The 19,463-nt window shown below is 56.9% G+C and overlaps 2 protein-coding genes across 4 annotated transcripts; one reads left to right on the forward strand and one right to left on the reverse strand.

The window, feature by feature from the left end:
* The first annotated feature begins 33 nt into the window (after positions 1 to 33).
* Positions 34 to 5,153, forward strand: VPS51 (VPS51 subunit of GARP complex). Its single transcript, XM_054275113.1, has 10 exons — positions 34 to 246; positions 777 to 906; positions 1,195 to 1,341; positions 1,495 to 1,711; positions 1,832 to 2,561; positions 2,740 to 2,958; positions 3,247 to 3,468; positions 3,631 to 3,752; positions 4,198 to 4,285; positions 4,619 to 5,153. The coding sequence occupies exons 1-10, from the start codon at positions 34 to 36 to the stop codon at positions 4,877 to 4,879; spliced, it is 2,349 nt and encodes a 782-aa protein (XP_054131088.1). The 3' UTR covers positions 4,880 to 5,153.
* Positions 5,154 to 5,514: 361 nt separating this feature from the next.
* INCENP (inner centromere protein) lies at positions 5,515 to 19,361 on the reverse strand. Of its 3 annotated transcripts, XM_054275107.1 has the most exons (18): positions 19,167 to 19,361; positions 18,974 to 19,084; positions 17,754 to 18,469; positions 16,352 to 16,403; positions 16,164 to 16,197; positions 14,720 to 14,798; positions 14,202 to 14,253; positions 13,591 to 13,708; positions 13,374 to 13,508; positions 11,388 to 11,497; positions 10,915 to 11,035; positions 10,117 to 10,239; positions 9,746 to 9,915; positions 9,383 to 9,473; positions 8,750 to 8,863; positions 7,482 to 7,641; positions 6,816 to 7,031; positions 6,718 to 6,739 (listed from the first exon to the last, which is right to left on the reverse strand). In XM_054275107.1, the coding sequence occupies exons 1-17, from the start codon at positions 19,337 to 19,339 to the stop codon at positions 6,817 to 6,819; spliced, it is 2,574 nt and encodes an 857-aa protein (XP_054131082.1). In that variant the 5' UTR covers positions 19,340 to 19,361; the 3' UTR covers positions 6,718 to 6,739; position 6,816. The 3 variants fall into 3 exon arrangements, with proteins under 3 accessions (XP_054131083.1, XP_054131081.1, XP_054131082.1); XM_054275108.1 differs by having other exon boundaries at positions 5,515 to 7,031; positions 17,754 to 18,460; XM_054275106.1 differs by having other exon boundaries at positions 5,515 to 7,031.
* Between the last annotated feature and the right edge of the window lie 102 nt (positions 19,362 to 19,463).

The raw sequence follows: 19,463 nt of genomic DNA on the forward strand, positions 1-19,463 counted from the left end.
GGAAGTGGCTGCTGGGGCGGAAGCGGCGGCGCGATGGCGGCGGCGACAGCGGGGAGCGGGTCCGGGAGCGGGGCCACGGGCAGCCCCGAGGCCGCCGGCGGCAGCACCGGGGGCGGCGGGTGGCGGCGTCCCCACGGGCCGCTCCAGCGCTACTATGGCCCGTCCACTGCCGAGGCGGCCGAGGCGCCCCCGGACCCCACCGACATCAACGGGCCCCACTTCGACCCGGAGGTGTTCATGACCAAGGTGGGCACGGAGACCCCTCCCGCGGGCACCGCCACCTTGGCGACGGCTCCGAGGGGCCCCGGGAGGTCCCCGCGGGACCGCGTCACGAGGGATCTCGATGGGTGGCCCCGGTCCTGGCGGGGGAGAACTGCAAGGTCCCCAGAACCTTCGGGGCCCGAGGATCTTGAGGGGATCCCATTAAGATCCTGTTCGAGCACCTTATGGATATGCTCCCCTGGCGACACCGATTCCGTGCGGGAATGGTGCTGAGGTGCTCGGCAGCAGCTGGACCGGGGCAGTTAGCAGGGCAGGGGAGGCTCCTAGGGAACAGTTCCATATCCCGGGAGGAACCCAGGGGGGACAGTCAAGGATCCTGCAGGGCGGGGGAGGCTTCTGGGGAACACTTGCATATCCCAGGAGGAATCCAGGGGGACAGTCAGGGATCCTGCAGGGCAGGGGAGGGTCTCAGATGTACTATGGAGGGCAGTTGATCTCAGCTGGGTGACTCCAGAGGGGCAGTGGAGGCAGATGTGTGTCCGTTGTCCCCTCAGGTGCGCAGCGAGTGTCCCCTGGGGCAGCTCCTGGCCCGTGAGGCCGCGCTGAGCCGGGAGATCCGCGCCCTGGACAGCGACATGCAAACCCTGCTCTACGAGAACTACAACAAGTTCATCTCCGCCACTGGTGAGCTGTTCCCTCTGGAGCCTGCTGATGGCAGCAGTGGGAAATGGGAGTTTGGGAGGGTTCACTCTGAAATCTGCTGATGGCAGGAATGGCAAATGGGGATTTCGGGGTGATCCCTCTGGCAGCACTGGGAAGCTGTCCTGGGGCATGTGGTGGTTCACTCTGGAGATCAGTGACCTGCAGTAACCAGCCTTCTCTGGGGGTTATGGCTGTGCTGTGTTAATCCTGGGAGGGCTGGGGGTGGTCCTGGGCAGCCGAGGGACCTGGCACTTGGCTCGTGTCCCCCAGACACCATCCGGAAGATGAAGGTGGATTTCCGGCACATGGAGGCGGAGATGGATGACCTGGCGGCCAACATGGCGGCCATCAGCGCCTCGAGCGCCCGCGTCAGCGCCGCGCTGCAGGACCGGCACCGCCGCGGCGCCCAGCTGGCCGGTACGGAGCGGGGCCGTGCGGGGGCACATTTATTGGGGTGAATCGTGTGGGGCAGAGGGGCAGATCTGTGGGGTGGAGATCCAGCAGGTGGTCCCACAGCTGTGCCTCATGCTGCTCCTGTTGTATCCCCCCGCTGACGCCGTGTCCCTGCAGGGGTGCAGGCGCTGCTGCGGAAGCTGCAGGCGCTGGTGGAGGTGCCGGGGCGGCTGCGGCGCTGGGCGGGCACGGAGCCGGCGCGGGCCCTGCGCTGCCACGCCCGCGCCCGCGCCGTGCTGCGCCACTACTGGCACCTGCCCTCCTTCCGCGCCATCGAGGACGAGAGCCACGCCATCATGGCCGAGCTGGCCCAGCGCCTGCGCACACGCCTCCGGTGCGTTCACCCTCAGCCTGCTGAGGGCAGCGCTGGGAAATGCGGGTTTGGGGGTGCTCGCTCCAGAGCCTGCTGATGACTCCTATTGCTTATTCCCTGTTTTCTGCCATCGGCCACCAGGGAGGAGACGCTGGACCCCAAGGAACTCACCGAGTGCGTGGAGATGCTGCTGCAGCTGGAGGAGCCGGCCGAGGAGCTGAGCGAGGAGTTCCTGAGCCAGGCGGGCGCGCGCCTCGAGGCCGAGCTGGCGGCGCTGGAGGCCGAGCTGCCCGCGGCCGACCCCTCGGGCACGGCCACCACGCCGCCGCCGCCCGCCTCCGACATCCTGGACTTCGTGGACCGCGGCAGCTCGGCCTTCGTGGGCACGCTGTGCCAGCTGGCCGGCTCGTACCGCGCGCTCTTCGGCGGGGACACGGGGCGCCTGGAGCCCTTCGCCGCCGCGCTGGCCGCCCGCTACTTCGCGCTGCTGGAGCGGCGGCTGGCGCTGGAGCGCGGCCTGGGCGACACCTCCCTGCTGGTGCGGGCGCTCGACCGCTTCCACCGCCGGCTGCGCGCGCTGCTGGAGCTGCTGCCCGCGGGCGCCGACGCCGCCGCCGCGCTGGTGGCCCGGGCCGCTCGTGAGCGCGTCGACCGCTACCTGCGCGCCCTGCAGACCTTCTTCCTGGGCTGCCTGGGTGACGTGCGCCAGGCGCTGGCTGCCCCTCGGCCCCCCGGCAAGGAGGGGCCCGGCCTGCCCGACCTGCTGGCCACGCTGGCCGCCTCCGTGCTGGGCCAGCTCAAGGCCGTGCTGGCCTACGTGCAGCTCTTCACCGCCAGGGACGTCGCCTTCGCCAGCCTGCCCTACTTCAAGGTGAGGTAACACGGGGTGGGGCGCTTTGGGGGGACAGGCCAAGGGGGCTAGGGAAATTTTAGGGGTCACTGGAGCAATCTGTGGGTGGCACGGGATAGGTTGGGGGTCATACAGGGCGGTTTGGAGCCCGTACAGGCCAGTTTTGGGGTGTGACCCACCCCCCCCATTTGTGGCACAGGGGGAGTTCTGTGTGACAGCAGTGCGTGAGGGACTGGTGGTGGCCTTCGTGCGCTGGCTGTGCCACACCGCCCGTGGCTTCGCTGATGGCCCAGCTGAGCGGGGAGCTCCCGCTGCCCCCCCGGCCCTGCTGCTGCTCCTCGCCCGTCTCTGCCTGGACTACGAGAACTCCACCATCAGCTACATCCTCACCCTCACTGATGAGCAGTTCCCACCCCAGGTGAGCCTCTAAATGGCCCTAAGGGATCCTACATGTCCCCGAGGGATTTTCAGGGGGGTTCTGCATGGCCTCAGGAGCCCCTGAAACCCCCAGGACCTGTAAGAGGGGCAGTGATGCTGCTTCAAGGCAGAGTGTCCCACCTGTCCCCAATGTCCCTGTGCTCCCAGCACTCAGATGTAGACTCACAGGGAGGGCAGCATCTCCACGTGTGCCCATGCCCCTCCTGTTGCCAGCGGTGGCAGTGCAGCAGAGGAGGTGCGGGGCTGACGCTGCCCGTGTGTGTCCCAGGACTCGGGGCCGGCGGTGACGCCGGGGCCGGCGCTGTGTGCGGAGGCGCGGGCGGCGGCGCAGCGGCTGCTGGATCACTACGTGCAGGTGCAGGGCGCGGCCGTGGCGCAGATGCTGCGCAAGAGCGTCGAGACGCGCGACTGGCTGGGCACCGTGGAGCCGCGCAACGTGCGCGCCGTCATGAAGCGCGTGGTGGAGGACATCACCGCCATCGACGTGCAGGTCGGCCGACATCCGGCTGAGGGGGCTGCCCAAGGTCCCTGTGCTGCCCTTTGGGGATTCTGGGAGGGTGTGGGAGGCTCACAAAGACTTGGAAGGATGCTGGGTGGTTTGGGGGGTCCCAGGAGGGGGGTGTTGGTGCTGAGGGTGTGGTGCCACCCACAGGTGGGGCAGCTCTTCGAGGAGGGGGTGAGGCGGGCGCAGAGCAGCGATTCCAGCCGGCGCGCCTTCTCCGTCTACAGCAGCTCGCGGGCACCCGGCCGCTATGCCCCCAGCTACACCCCCAGGTCAGCCCCGCCACCCCTGGGTCACCCTGGGCTCCCTGTGTCACTGCTTGGGCCACCCAGGCACCCCTGGGCTCCCTGTCACTCCTTGAGTATCCACTGCATTTCTCCTGTCACCCTCTTCATGATCCCAGACTGTCCCAGGCTGTCTTGACAGCCCTTAGCTGTCCCCATATGCCAGACTATCCTAATGATGATCCCTGTTTGTCCCAACAATCCCTGTGTTCTTAGAACTGTCCCAGAATCCCCTGGTGATCCCCATCATCCCTGTGTCCCTCAGTTGTCTTGTCCCCCTATGTCCTGGAACCATCCTCACATTCCCCTGCCTTTCTGTCCTCAAAAGCATCCCTGCATCCTCTGACCATGGCCCCTTAACGGTCCCTGTGTCCCTGTCCCCACATCCCTGGCTCTGTCAAGTCCCTGACTGTCCCTGTGTCCATGTCCTCAGTGCCCCCATGGACACCCACCTGCTCAGCAACATCCAGAAGCTTTTCTCTGAGCGCATTGACATCTTCAGCCCTGTTGAGTTCAACAAGGTGAGATCATGGGGACACCACCATGTCCCTAAACATCCCCAGAGGTCCCAAAGTGCCTGCATTCTCATTGGCACATGTCCCTGGTGTCAGGGCTCAGGGAGTTGCTTGATGTCCAGGACAAGGGTGTCCCTAGTGTCCCCTGCCCTAGGACTCTGGGGAGGAAAAGGATCACTGTGGGATCAGTGCAGCGACCAGGCTAAGGGCGTCCATGTGCCACACGTCCCCATGCTCAGGAGTTACTGGGGAGTGGCAGCCAGGACAAGGGCCCAGCATGCCATGTGGACAGCATCCCTGTGCCCACGTGCCACGTGTCCCCGCTGTCCCCTGCCCCAGGTGTCGGTGCTGACGGGGATCATCAAGATCAGCCTGAAGACGCTGCTGGAGTGCGTGCGGCTGCGCACGCTGGGGCGCTTCGGGCTGCAGCAGGTGCAGGTGGACGGGCACTACCTGCAGCTCTACCTGTGGCGCTTCGCCTCCGACGAGCGCGTGGTGCAGGGGCTGCTGGACGAGGTGGCCGCCAGCGCCGCCCACCGCTGCCTCGACCCCGTCCCCATGGAGCACAGCGTGGTGGAGCTCATCTGCGAGCGCGGGTAGGATCAGGGACAGGGACGTGCCACACCGGGGCCTGTTGCACCTCTGGGGACAGACCTGGGCCCTCTGAGTCCCTGCACGTACATGAGGGCACTATGTGTGTCCTTCCCAACATGAGTGTCCTCACAAGGATGTCCCTGTCATACCATGTTGTTTAAACCCTCCTTCTCCACTGCTTCCCCAGCCCAGTGACACAGTGTCATCCCCTCACCCTGGTGACATCCCCTCGTGCCTGGAGACAGCCCCTTTGTCACTAATAAATTATGTGTGAGTTGAATTGGGTGTTGTGTCTTTGTCTGTGCCTGGGGGGTGGGAGCTGGCCCTGCACACAGTGGGGTCCCACCTGCAGCTGGGCTAACAGCACGGGACAGGGGCTGGGCACTGAGCAATGTCCCCAATGGACCCACAGCCATGAGGGACCCAAACTTTAAAAATCAGCCTCCAAAAATCAGCCTTAAAAATCAAAAGCCTCTACAGATGCTACAAAGTGTTGGGGAACCCACAGGGACTAAGATCTTCCATAGGAGATCAGAAGTTCTCCCCAGATAGGACATTCTCGCCTCAAGGAATCAGCACAAAAGAGACAGACAGACTCCAAACCCTCAATATCTGTAACAAAAAGCTGAGAGGAGCCCAGAGATGATAAAACTCACTTTATCCAACAGTTTTTGGCCAAGTCAGAAGCTTTTGTACAAGAAATGGCGGTCGCAGGGATACAGACCTGGATGCACAGGACAGCCAATGGAAACACAGGCACTCCATGGGTACAGACAGCAATAGCCAGACCTGGATCTACAGAGCAACCCTAGCAGCACAGACACTCCACACATACAGATCTGCACATACAGAGCAGCCCCAGCATACAGACACCAGTGTATCAAAATACAAAACTTTTAAAATTTAATTTAGAAACAAAATTTAATTTGTTTTGTTTTGAAGAATATCTACTGGCAAACAGTGCGTTGGCTACAGACACACAGACAGGATCATGTCCCTTCACACAAAGCACAGTATCTACAAGGATTTTACAGGGCTGGGCTGGGTGCAGAAGGAATAACTAAACCACCACGCACTCCTGGAATGGGAAGGCTGATCTGGAATTTTTGGTTCAATGAAATTGGGTTGGCCAGAGTCCGGTTAGCAGTGGCTCACTGAACAGGAAGTGCTAAATGGCCGAGACAACGAGCTGATGCTGAGCCACAGCCAAGGGTGAACAAAAGGGATTAAGGTTAAAAACATCCTCTCAAATCCCATCAGGCCTCACAGATGGAATTTCACTGAGAAACAAAATAAAATCTGCCAAAACCCTTGCAGAGTTTCTCCTATCAAGGCCTAGAGCTGGCTCACACACTTGCGGGTTCTCGGGGACATGGTCACACCTTGGTCACCTCTGGCAGAATGTCACTGAGACCCTCACGGTGTTCCTGCCCCAGCTGTGCCAACGTCAGCCGTGCCCAGCTGATGGACACCGCCACACAGGTGGGGACAGAGCGACAAATCCCTTTGGGATTGCAGGAGATGAAGAGCACACCTGGGAACACCTTCCTGAGAAGAGCAGTGGAGCAGGCCGGACTGTGCCCTGGTGCAGTGGTCCCTGGCTGTCACTGACCTCGAGGGCAGCACAGACGTACGACTGAGGAATGGCAGGGCCTGCCAGGCCTGTGTGACAGAGGGGGGGAGATCCCACAGCTTCAGGTGACACCCCTCACCCGCTGAAAGTCTGAGTCCATGCCAGCTCCAAGCTAAGGGTACGAGAGAGACACTTCCTGGGGCAGCACCTCGTGGCTTGGCCTGACAGAAACCGGCCCTGCAAACCGAGGTGCAGAAACCCAGGAAAAGCTGCCATTTATTCAATGCTAGAACCTAAATATTAAAGTGAAGGGTGACTCCTTCCTCACCTGGAGACAGGAAGGCACACCTGCTGCACACCTGCGCTCACCTCAGGGCTTCTTGAAGCCACAGGGCAGCCCCAGGGCTGGCTTGGCCGCCACGGAGGGCGGGGAGTGCCACACGGCCGAGCTGGTGCGCTTGAAGTAGCGGGGCTTGTTCTTGTAGAAGATGTCCTCCAGCTTGGGGCTGGGGATGGCCCCAAACAGCGCGTCCACGTCAGGGGGGTTGTAGTACTGCCGGATCACAGCCTGGCTGAGCAGGTTCCCTGCAGGAACAGATGAGGATTGTGTTAATTTTGATCATTGGGATCGCTGTGTAGGCTGTTGTATGTGGTGTGTCCCTGCTCTGCTCATCTCTCACCACTCCAAGGCAGCTTAGCTGTGTATTTGTCCCCCCATCACGTTGTGATAAGATCCCCAAGTGGTGGAGGAGCCCCTGATTCCACATTCCACATAGAATCATGGAATGGTTTGGGCTGGAAGGGATTTTAAAACTCATCTAAGTTCCAAGACCCGGCCATGGACAGGCACACTTTTGCACTAGACCAGGTTGCTCCAAGCCCCTGTCCAGTCTTGGACACAGCAGTACTCATTTCATGCTGGAGTACTTCAAACTCCTCCAGGCAGGAGGAGGTGGACAAAACCCCACAGCAGCTCCCACAGCCTGCTGGGGGTCCTGGACACACAGAAACCCCCACATCCCCCCCCACACATACCAGTGGCCCAGGCAGGGACAGGCTTGCGTGGCTGGCTCTCGTCATCTGTTGAGTCATCGCTGTTCAGGTCCATCCCATAGTCATTGGAGCTTGTCAAAGGCACCTTGAGTTCCTTCCTGCTCTGAGGAGTCATCTCATACGAGTTGCAGGCAGGGGAATTCTAAAAGGGAATTCCACAGGTGTTGGGTGCAGCAGCATTATCAGGCTCTGAGCTAAAGCAGGGCCAGCTTGTCCCCACCTCCTGCTCTGTCACCTCAGAGCAAACCCTGAGTCTGGCAGGTCTCAAGTTTGGACCTGAGAGCTTGACCCAAGTTCCAAAGTTGTGACCCAATGATGGCTGTGCATGGCCTTCTCCTGTTTAATTAGGCTGATTAATTTGCCATCTGTGGCATGAGCACACAGCAGTGGATGAACTAATGGGTCTAATAGAACAGAGCTCCACTCCAGCCAAGCCAAGGTTAACTGGAGGTTTTATGTTGCTGGAGCAGAGTCACATGCCCTAAACACTCTGCAACTCAACTTCTGAGCTTGATTAATGATGTAAAACTGCTAATTGCTGTACAGAAAACCTGCCCACCAGCTCAGCCAAATCAAGTTCATGCTAATGAGAGCTGCACGGGCAGAAAGTGTAAGGGCAGGAGAAAACCTTCAACTGCAAATTTCAGGTTTTTTCAACAGGAAATTTTCAGCAGGAATTCTATTTTCATTCAGTAAGTGAGTCTCTGGAGAGCTGTCCACAGTTGTCCTTCCCCACCAGAGACCTCCTTCATGGCTTTGTGTCCAGTGACATGAACTCCCACCCACTGGTCCTGCACTTAAAGATTAAGATTCTGAGCATTGCAAGGAGACAAGAGCCCCCTGTTTGTTGTCAATGCTCAGGACATGAACACACACCCGCAGGATTCTCCGGAGCCAAACCACCACCATTCCACGTGGCTCTGCTGCCACCTCGTGCCTGTTCCCAAATTTGACCCGAAATAAAACTTGGAGCACTTTCTGCCCCTGAGGTCCTTCCGGTATTTAAGAGGCACCTAAGACAGCTCCAACACTTGCTGTCTTACCCACAGCCAGGAATCCTGTCCAATCCCTCCTGCTTCCCTTCCCTCTGTCATTGAAATATGCACAGTCAACCCTAGATAACCAGGATTTAAAGAATTCCTGTTATTGCAAAGGCAGATAAAAGCAGAGGGTGGAACAGCTCGAGGCAAGAGTGGGTCAGTGCTGGGACTGAACTCTGCTGTCACCCCTAAGGACCCATCCCCAGTTACCTCCTTGTTCTCCTGGAGTGGTGCCCGGGCATTGTCTTTGGCCTTTTGCTCCTCTGACAGTTTCTTCTGCTCTTCCTCCTGCCTCTTCTTCTCAGCCAGCATCTTCTGCTCCCTCTGCCAGGTGACACCCACAGGATTACCCTTAGGGACTACACTGCCAACCCAGCCACCCATCTTTGTGGCAGGCAAAATATCCAAGCACCTCATTACAGCTGTTCCTCGTGCTGCTGAGGAGCACTTGGGACATGGTGCAGCTTCCTCAGAAGGGCACAAACACACTGACCCCCATGCCAGAGCATCAGCTGCCTTTCCCTGACAAAGCCAGGGCCTCCCACCCTGGAAAACTTGCTGCTGACTTTATCTTGGGGCTATAAAAGCCAGAAACCAGCTGACCACCTGCAGAAGTCTGTGCTACTGATCCTGGCCTCCTTCTAGACTAGTAAACAGTAAATTTAGAGGCCAAGTCTCCCCATGGTACCGTAACCATGCCACACAGGTCTGACTTCCTGCTCAGAAGTGTCCCAGTAGGTCTTCAGGGCAGCCCACAGCATCCCAGCTGAGCTGCTCCAACAGCAACAGCTGGCTGAGACCAGACTGTGTGGCTCCATCCCTTCCCAGAAATCAATCACTCACCTCCTTCTTCTCCATCTCCATCTGGAGCCGCTCCTTAGCAGCCGCTTCTTCCTTCTGCAGGCGGGCAGCCCTCTCCTGCTGCTCGCGGAGCCTGGAAAGCACAGCACAGGCCCTCACTCCCAGAGCCACACCAGGGCCCTCCCTGGCTTACAGCTCTTCAGGCACCCTTCTTCCCCACCACCCCCCCTGACATCCCTGAGCTCAGAGTTCCCCCTTGGCAGCTCAGCACCAGCAGCAGCCCAGAGCTGTGCTGCCAGGTCACCGCAGCTCCCTGCTGCTCCAGCCTGCTACTGCTGCCCTCTGCTCTGTCTGCATTTCAACCCCGTCCCAGAATTTGGTACATAAATGGGGATTTTGCCTTACTTTTCTGCCTGGATCCGCTCCTGCTCCCTCTTCCTCTCCAGTTCTCTCTCTGCAGCCAGCTGTCTCTCCCGCTCCAGTTCCGCCTGCCTCTGCTCAGCAATCCTCCGGGCACGCTCCTGCTCCTCTTCCCTCCTCCTCTGCATCAGCTCCCTGCGCCGCCGCTCCTCCTCCTGGAAGCACAGGCAGGAGTCACTCACCTGGCAGGAGCAGGCTCCGGGGGAAGCACCAGGAACCTCTCACTTGACCCAAATTCCCATCCGTGCACAGCAGGGAAACATCCTGGGGGTAAATTCCCAGTGCCCAAGGCAGGTGGACACCCTGTCCAGCTCTGCCTGTGGGACAGAACAGGCCCACACAACAGACACACAGACCTGCTGCAGAGCTCTTTGTCTCCTGGCCTCCTCCTCTTGTCTGCGTCGGGCCTCAGCTTCCTCCATTTTCCTGGCAGCCACTCTCTTCTTGATCTTCTCCTCTGCCAGCCTTTCTTCCCTCACCTGGAGCACACACAGACCCAGTCTCAGGTAGGACGGCACAGTAGGACCCCTCACAGGGCAAACCCTCCCTCCTTTTCCCTCAGTAACCAAGGGCTTGTGGTTGTGCTCCTGTTGTGGTCTGGTTTAAAAAGGTCATATTTAGGGCAATGACCTTGTTTTGCACCTTCCCAGCAAGAGCTGACCACTGGAATATAACCTCAGAGCCATGCAACCAGACAGGCAGCTGGGAATAATTAAAGCAGACAGATGACCACTAGGCCCCTGCACAAATTGCCTGGAAGTCTGGGATCTGAGGAAGGCTCTGGAGGAAGGATGTTTGCTTTCTCTGTCCAGCTAGCTATTAGTCAGCTGGGAAAAGCAGCAAATAAAGCCTTGGGTCCATTAGGCCACCTTTATCTACTGCAAGTCCTTCTGCCATCTACCAGAGCATTAATAAAGCCCATTTAGATTCCTGATTATGGAAAAACAGGAGTTCAGCTGCCATTTGCTGTAGCCAAAGAAAAGCTGTCCCTAGGATCATCAGGGCTCTGGAAAGTTCTTTATTCAACTACTCTTTGATTCAGCCTCTGGAATCCAAGCAGCCTCCGTGCCCCTCTTCCCAGAGAGCACATTTCTGTGGTGCCAACTGCCTCAGTGGCTACTGACTGTCCCAAATAAGCTCTGCAGGGACTTTACCTTCTCGCTCTTCTCATCAAAGAGCGCAATCTTCTGCTCAATCTTCCTCTTCCTCTCCTTCTCCATCTCCTCCGCCCGCTCCCGGGCTTGCAGCACCTTGCGCAGGCGCTCCTCGCGCTTCCTGAGGACACAGCCCGGCTCACCAGCGTGTTCCAGCCAGGTGAGCTCCCCCCAGCTCAGCACAAGGCCAAAGAGACACAGCAGGAAATTCAATGGCCCAAATTCCACATTCATTTAAGCACCAGCCATGCTTAAGCTCTGTCAGAAAGTGGGGACTCAAGACAAAAAGCTGCACCAGTGGGCAGCAAGGGCAGTGATGTGGAATGCTTTGTATCAGCCCTCCAGGGATACCCCAAGGACAAACACTGCCTGTGTCCACAGGAGTTTCTGTTGCTTGCACAGTTCCTGCAAGATAAAACACCTGGACACAGGAACCTACAGGTGCCAAGAGCAGTGTGACCACATCTACTCACAGCTTCGCCTCTCCGAGTCGCCGTTTCCTCTCCTCCTCCACCTTCTGCCTTCTCAGCTGCTCAGCTTCTTGCTTCTTCCGCAGAGTCTCCAGCTTCTGCCTCTCCTTCTCCTGAGGGGAATTGAATGTCATTGCACCCACTGGCCAGAGCTCTATCCCACCTCAGCTGCTTTGGGGAAGGGCCCAGAGGTGACAGCCAGGAGCTGTAGGCAGGAATATGGGATGGTGACAGCCTGGAGCAGAGCTCAGGCAGCCTGTGACCTGGTCATGAATGGACGAAGGCAAAGAAAACACTGGTGTGAATCTCAGGGAGCAAGAGGAGAAGCTGGAGTGTTGGAACAGGAGCACACACAGCTCTGGAAGCCCAGGCAGCATCCTTAGGGACTGCAGGCAGGCAGCCTCGTGCTTTCTTTTGGTGCAAAGGAGCCACCAAGCAGCGCTAATGGCTGGCACGGCTCCCGCTCCCTGCGGCGAGCGCGGGGACAGATGGAGCTCCAGGAAACACCTTGAGCTCCCGCTGGCGCCTGCACCTCCCACCAGGCTCGCTCTGGGGGTGAACCACCAGCACTCCAGAGCTCCCAGCCTGCTCTGGCATGCAGCCAGAACCAGGGGCTTTCTCCTCATTCTCCTGACCCAGCCCAGGCACGCTGTCAGCCAGGGGAGCGAGATCCAGCCACCACTACAACCACAGCAAATGGACTGACATCAACCCACTCCATGCCCAAGCAGGCCTGGTCTCAGCACAGACCCACAGATCAGCACAGGCATTATCCATGGGAATCCTTACACTGGGCTCCATGCTGTAAATGCTTGGTGCTGTCAGCACCCAAACTGGTTAATATAAAACTAACAATTATATCTTATTGCTCTGCTGCTATTTAGTTATGTTTAGCTCCCACATGGAAAATCTCCCGAGGGGGAGCTGCTTGCACTGGAATGAAACCTAAATCATTCCACGAACTGACAGCAGCAGAGGAAGCACTCTCTAGCCACAAGACTCTTTTCTCATCCTATTAACTCCTTTGTAGTACTGACACTAACATCAGCAGGGGCCCAGTGAGATTGAAGCTGGAATGTTTCACTGCTTCCCAGTGGCCTTTCCTGACCTGCTGGAGCACAGCCAGCCTCTGAGCAGAGCTCTAGGAAGCTCTGCCATTAGGCTGCTAGATGCAGGAATACCAATTCCTGCATATTTCCCCCCTCTTTCTCCCTCTCAGCTCTCCTGCAAGGGGAAACCAGCCCCAGAGCTGCCTATTTTGCAGGTGAGTTGTTGGGTATCAGGAGTATCCTGCTTGGCACCCAGCTTCCAGAGCAGCTCTGAGTGAATCCAGGAAGGTACACCCTTGTCTAAAACCAGCTCTCAAATCCCTCCCTCCCAAATTGCTCCTGCCTTGGAAAACCAGGGCCTTGGAAAGCTCCCTGGGGTAGTGCAGGAGCACCTGCCTGCAGCCAGCCAAGGTGTGCTGCTGGTCCCAACAGGATCCATCAGTGACACTGATGCCTGCTCCATCTGGACACCAGCAGTTGTCTGACTGGCCCCACATCCAGGACAGTTTCATGTTTTCTCCTGCCTCAAGGGTTTGGAAAACCTCCAAGGTTTGAATTTAAGAGGTATTTGCTCAATCTCACTCATGAGAGAAGTCCTAGAAAGGAGTCCTGGGATCAGGCCAGACTAAGAAAAGGAGACCTGGCTTCAGTTATCAATACAACTCAACATTCACAATCCACTCGATTTCTGTTTCCCAGTTTTCATCTCTGACTATTACTTGCCAATAGCGCGGGAGAATGATGCAGGAATAAAGCTTGGAGTTCAAACTGGAATTCTTCAGTAAGCTGACTAACCACAATTTTATTTATTTAAGTGTAAACAGAGCCCTTCAAATCACTGAGTTTCAAATGGGTTGCAAAGCTCTTCTCATAGCTGTGCTTTAAGTTAGGCACTTAATGAAACCACCGTGTACTGGCTTAGAGCAGAGCCTCCTCTTACCTTGGGATCAGCCTGGAGAGGGGTGTTGTACCTGATGAAGGATTTTATGACTCCATTCCTCCCCACAGAGCTGGGTGTCATGAGGAGCTGGTTCTTCTGCACAGTGTGCAGGAACGTTTTGAACGGACGCACCACCTGGGGGAGGAACAGCAAAGTGTGAGTGGGGCTGGGTAAAAAAGGGCCTTGGTCAGGCATTCCAGGGTTACAAGGATCTCACCTTACTGGCTGGGAGGACTGGGGATAGGGTTTTTTTTCTCAGAGGAGACAGCCCTCCCTCCTCTGCCTGCTGGTGGTCGTAGCGCTCATCCACGGCTCTCTTGTAGCTCGGCTTCCTCCTGTGAGACAGCACAGGCTGTGAGACACACCAGGCAAACCCTCCTCGTGCCCCCAAGTCAGGGCTGGAAAGGGCCATGAGCTATCCTGGCCTTGAGAGAGATTCCAGTGTGGGCAGGCCCCGGCACAGGGTGCCCAGGGAAGTTGTGGTTCCCCCTTGCCTGGAAGTGTCCATGGCCAGGTTGGCTGGGGCTTGGAGCAACCTGGGATAGTTGAAGGTGTCCCTGCCTAGGGCAGAGGGTGGCACTGGATGGACTTTACTGTCTCTACCCACCCAAATCAGTCTGCAATTCCAAGATTGTGCATGCACGGTTAGCCAGTAAATAAAATCCTAATGCAACAGAAAATAAAAATTAAATCATACAATCATGGAGGCAGGAAAAACCTATTTGCAGAAGCTTCACAAATACTGAAGGCCAGTGAACAACATCCCAGCACTGAACCTGTTTGGACCAGGGCCACAGCCTGCCTGACACACTTCCAACCAGGACATACCTGGCACTCTGGGGTGGCTCCAGGGTCCCCCCATTCTTATTTAAGTTGTTTTCTGAAAGAGAACAAGTACACAGTGAGTTCTAGCAGGAAAAATCCCCCCAGCACAGGTTTGACAGCAGAGAAGGGATGTAGCAGCTCTCTGAACAGCAAAACCCCCTGCAGGAGTGGGCACAGCAGGACCTGGCTCACATGGCACCGTTCCCACCTGGAAACTCCAGACAAAGCAGAGCTGCCCAAAGCTGTCTGGGTTCTGCACAGCTTCAGCAACAGAGCTCAGCTGGGCCTCCCACAATCCTCCAGCCTCATTACAACCATCTCCATGTGCTTGCCAGGATGGAAATAACTCCAGCACAGAGTTTTCTCGCTGCTAATTGTCTGAAACAAATCCCTGCTCATCAAACATTAATTAATCTTTCAAAGTGAGCTCTCAAATTAACCAGTCAATCTTTCCAGCTTCCCAGCCAGCCTCTCAAAATGATAACTTCCCAAAGTGCTGCCCCCAAACCCTCTGGAATTACCACTGCTGTTCTGCTCCTGGGGCTGCCCGTGTTTGCTGACTGTGTGGGAGCGAAGGGACATCCGAGGGTTTTGGGATTCCTGTGGGAAAAGCAAAGGGGTTTCAGGACAATCACACATGGAAACTGTTCCTGGTTCAGACTGTGGGGTGGCTCTGACACGGGTACAGACAGTGGCATTACCAGGGAACACCCAACCCAGCTCCTGGCAAAGCCCTGGATGCTGCATCACCAGGAGAGGCAGGGACATTAACACGAGCATCTGCACTGCTTCAACTCAACCAGCTCATCAACTATTAAGGCCAGGAGCCTTCCAAGCTGTAAATCTGTGCTGCTGGAGCTCTGGCCAGAGCCAGCATGCCCATATCCCTGAGCAGGGACGAGTGGGGAGCCTGGAGACAGCAGGCAAATGGCTCATTTCCATGATTTATCTGTTTGTTCTGGGATACCCAGCGCTGCACTTAGGCTCTGCTGGGATAATGGGCTGTGGTTCTGGAATTGCTCTCTCCTAGCAGCACCAGCATTGCCTCCTGGTCAGCACTTCACAGTGCTGCACTGGGAAGAGAAGAAAAGGGATTGATGGAGAATCCATCCTCCCCAATTGCTTCTGCAGGGCCTAGAAAAACTGACTTGGAGTTTCTGCATGCCTATAATAGCTCTCCTTGTTTTCACATGCGCTTCAGGTCACTGCTCTGCTCCATTAATTCAGGCCCTGCTCATTGAAACTTACTCTGGACTAAACACTGACATGATCCCAGCATTACTTTCTCAGTGAGGATTGTGGAGAAAAAGGTTTTGATCTCAATAATATTCACAAATTTCCATGTGAGTCCAAACTAACAAGTGCTGAATTACCTGCAGGATTGACCAAAAGCTCAAAAGAAGCTTAAAAAATACAGTGTGCAAACCATGACACCAGCTGAACCAAACTTCCCTGAACTATAAGGTTTTTTATCTGTAAAGACTGGGGACTGAATCTTCATACAATGATCTCTAGCAAGAGGTTAAGAAGGAAGAACCAAGCAGGACTCAACCCTGAGGTCAGGCTCAGGGTGGTGTGCAACAATTGCAACAGATTTAGGAAAATGACAGAGGAAAGTCTTGGCAAGCATCCAAGCCTGTAACACCCTTCTGACAGAACACCTGTACCCAAAGCCATGTGCTATTTCCCAAAGAAAACTTTGCTGGTTTTGGTTTTGTTAGTTCTGAAATGTTGTGATTAAGATTTTCCCTGGTCTGAATACCAGAACCACAGAGGCTCAGATGGGCTCCTGCACTCTAAGCCAGATGCTCTGTGCCTTCCTCACTGACTGCCATGGGGACAGGTTACAAAGTCTGACAACTCACAGTCACAGCTCCCAAATTTCCCTATAAGCTGTAATTCCACACATTTTTTCTACCAAATCCATAGAGGCACAAATACTTTTAATCCCTGCCCAAGTCTTACCAGCTTGGAGGGGGTGGAGGGTCCAGGAGGAGGCCTAGAAAAGAAAGACAAAAGGGGCTGTGCTTAGCAAAACTGAGGAAACTGGGAAGCCACTTGGATTTTACACCAAGAATGGCAGTGAAAAAGTCCTGCAAGCAGGGTAGTGAGGATAAAGAAATAAAGAAATAAATAACTGAGAGCATTCTCACCCAGTTTTGACAACGGTTTCCTCATCCTCTGGCACACTTATGGAGCTGGAGGCTGTGGGAGAGGAAAAAAAACCACACCTGAGCTGTAAGGCTGGGCTGCAGCCAAGGATCTGGAGGGACAAGGAGCTCCAGACACTGCAGAAGGGTTTGTCCTGCCCTGGGGCAGGGTAGGGCAGGGGAGCACACCCAGGTGGCACTGCAGGAATGTGGCCAGCAGCTCCAGTGCAGGAAAGCAGTTTTCAATTATGGATGAGTTTGGGGTGATATTCCATGAGATGGCATTAATGGGTCTTGGGCTTATGTGCAGGGACCTGACTGGACATCCAGAGCAGTTAGAGCCAGCCTTATTTACAGTGGGAATGCTGCTTCCCAAGCCAGCATTCCAGCTGGCTCTGCTGCACTGAGCTCAGGAGCTCTGTCACAGCCAGAACCTGCCATGAATAACCACAGAATCAACAATCAGAGACTGGCTGGGGTGGGAAGGGACCTTAAAGCTCATCCAGTCCCACCCCCTGCCTTGAACAGGGACACCCTGCACTAGCCCAGGTAGCTCCAAGCCCTGTCCAACCTGGCCTTGGACACTTCCAGGGGTGGGGCAGCCACAGCTTCTCCATCAACACGTGCCAGGACCTCACCTCCCTCAAACAGAGGAATTCTTTCCACATATCCTATCTAAATTCCCAATTTTTCAGTTTGAACCCATTTCCCCTTGTCCTGTCACTCCAGTTCCTGATGAAGAGTCTCTCTCCAGCTTCTTTGTCTAATAATTCCAGTAGTTTAGATGAGACTGTCCTAGCCTAAATCTGCCTCTGCCACCAACTGTAAAATTGTGGAAGACTTTTAATCTACAAAGTCCAGCCTCAAAATTCCCTTCTCAAACAAACTCTAGAACCAGCAGCCAGATCCTGCTAAGGAGAAGGGAACTGGTAGGAATTTCACCTTGCAGGAAACAGGAAGGGCTTTAGGAGAATCCATCACCCTTTTTGGCTCCCCAAATCCTTCTCAGCTTTGCCAGCTGTCCCCACAGAAATGGGAAGACCAGCAGACCAGAGGAGCTGTGGCTGTCCCATCTCTGGAAGCATCCAAGGCCAGGTTAGATGGGGCTTGGGAGTGACCTGGGTAATCTTTAAAGTCCTTCCAACCCAAACCATCCTGGGATTCCAGGATTAACAACTTCTCACAGCACATCAGCAATGGTTAAAGCTACATTGAAATGGAGACACTGAGGCTGATCTCCCAGGTGATTTACAAGGCTGAATTCAGCTGTCTGGGTTTCTGTGCTCACAGGGGGCTCCAGAAAGCCAGGGAGGTCTTCCATGAGGAACTGCAGCCCTGGGAGATCAGCTGCCACCCCACACTGAAGACCCAGGAAGCAGAATGCCCCCTATGACACCAAACTCACCATCCACAGAGCTGGAGGACACAGATGTCCTCTGAGCCGCCCTCTTCTTGCCCATTGCCCTGGCGGTGGATGCCCAGATCATGCTCTCCCTCTTGCTGGCCAGGGAGTATTTCTCTGCCAGGGAAGTCCTGCGGCTCAGGGAGGGTTTCCCCATCAGGCTGCGGCGCACGGAGCGCCGGCTGAGCCTGGAGCTGGTCGGAGTCCCCGGGCTGCTCCTCTGAGGCTGGGAGTGCTCCTGGGCCCGGCTGTGGTCCCGTGGGGAGCCATCCCCCTCCTTCAGTCCTGCCCCCGGGCTCAGGATGATGGTGACATTGGCTGCCCTGCCTGGCTGTGGCTCGGGAGTACAGGGCGCCACCAGCTCGGGGGCTGTGGGCACCACCGGTGATTTGGGAGCACCGTGTTCCTCGGGAGAGCCGCTCCCTGAGCTCGTGGGGAGCAGCTCTGCTGGCTTTGCCCCGCTCCTCTGGAGAGGCACTGCAGTACCAGCGTGGTCAGCTTCCACGCAGCGATCCTTCCCTGCTGCCTGCAGGGCAGTAGGGGTCTCAGGAACCACCTTGGCGCTTATGGCAGAGGCTGCAGCCCGGGCCCGTGTCACACGCTGCGGTGGAGAGTCTTCCTTGGCCTCGGCCCTGCTGAGTTCCAGGTTTTCTTTGTTCTTGAGTCGCTGAGAAGATCGCACAGAAGGTCTGCTGCTGCCGTTCCTCCTCCTGGAGAGGCTGATCACAGCAACAGTGGGTGAGATGGGAACAGGAGTCGGGAACAGCCCCGAGTCCTTCCGTGCACAGACAGGCAGGAGCCAAAACACCTGGGCTGGGCCCAGGAGACACAGGGCTGCACAAAGCAGCTAACGCAGACAGCAATCGAGGGATGCAATGGCTTTAAGCAGAAAGATAATAGACAGAAACACGGGGACATAGAACCAGGCAACAATAAAAGCACTTCTCGGGAGAATCGAAATCCAATGTTTTCGGCCTACAGTGCCCCAAACACAGGGTCTGACCAGACTTTTAACACCAGCGGGACGAAGGAAGGGGAGCTCCCCCTGGACAAAGCAGAGCATCCCCAGGACACGCTCCGTGGAGGGCATTGTTTCCCTGAACCCTTGGCAGCAGGTCTGTCCAGCCTCGCACGGGCTCCCTCCCTTCTGCAGGCCCCGAGGACACCCCCTGCGCTCCCCCTTTCCACAGGGGCTCCCCTATCCCGCTCCCGCCGCCCCTCACCGCTTCCTGCCGGACTCCTGCTCTTCCTGTAAGGCCGACAGCCGCTTCCTCCGCTGCCGCTTCTTCTGCGACGGCGTCTTGGGCATCAGCTCGAGCTCCTCGCTGTAGTTGCTAGAGAGGAAGGGGAGATCAAGGCGGGATCAGGGCGAAGGGCGGCCGGTAGGGGCCGGGGCCTAGCGGGGTGCGCAGGTACCTGACAAACATCTTGACCGCCTCCTCGTAGATCTCATCCAGCCACACCATATCGGTCTCGTCCACTTGCCGCAAGAACTGGGCCAGACGCCGGTCGCCCTCTGAGGGCAGCTCCATCGTCCGCGCCGCGAGCTCCGCATACCCCATCGCCACCGCGGCCGCCTTCGCCGCCATCGCTACAGCGCCAACGGCCGCGCGCGCGCGGCACGCCGTTCAAACACGGCCCCGCCCCCCCGCCACAGCCAATCACCGCCCGCCGCCCCCCCCACGGCCCCTCCTTCCCATTGGCTGCCAAGGA

Source organism: Melozone crissalis, unplaced genomic scaffold, assembly GCF_028551555.1.
Source record: "Melozone crissalis strain CALT ecotype California unplaced genomic scaffold, PUWL_Pcris_2 ptg000018l_1, whole genome shotgun sequence".
Classification (NCBI taxonomy): Eukaryota; Metazoa; Chordata; class Aves; order Passeriformes; family Passerellidae; genus Melozone; species Melozone crissalis.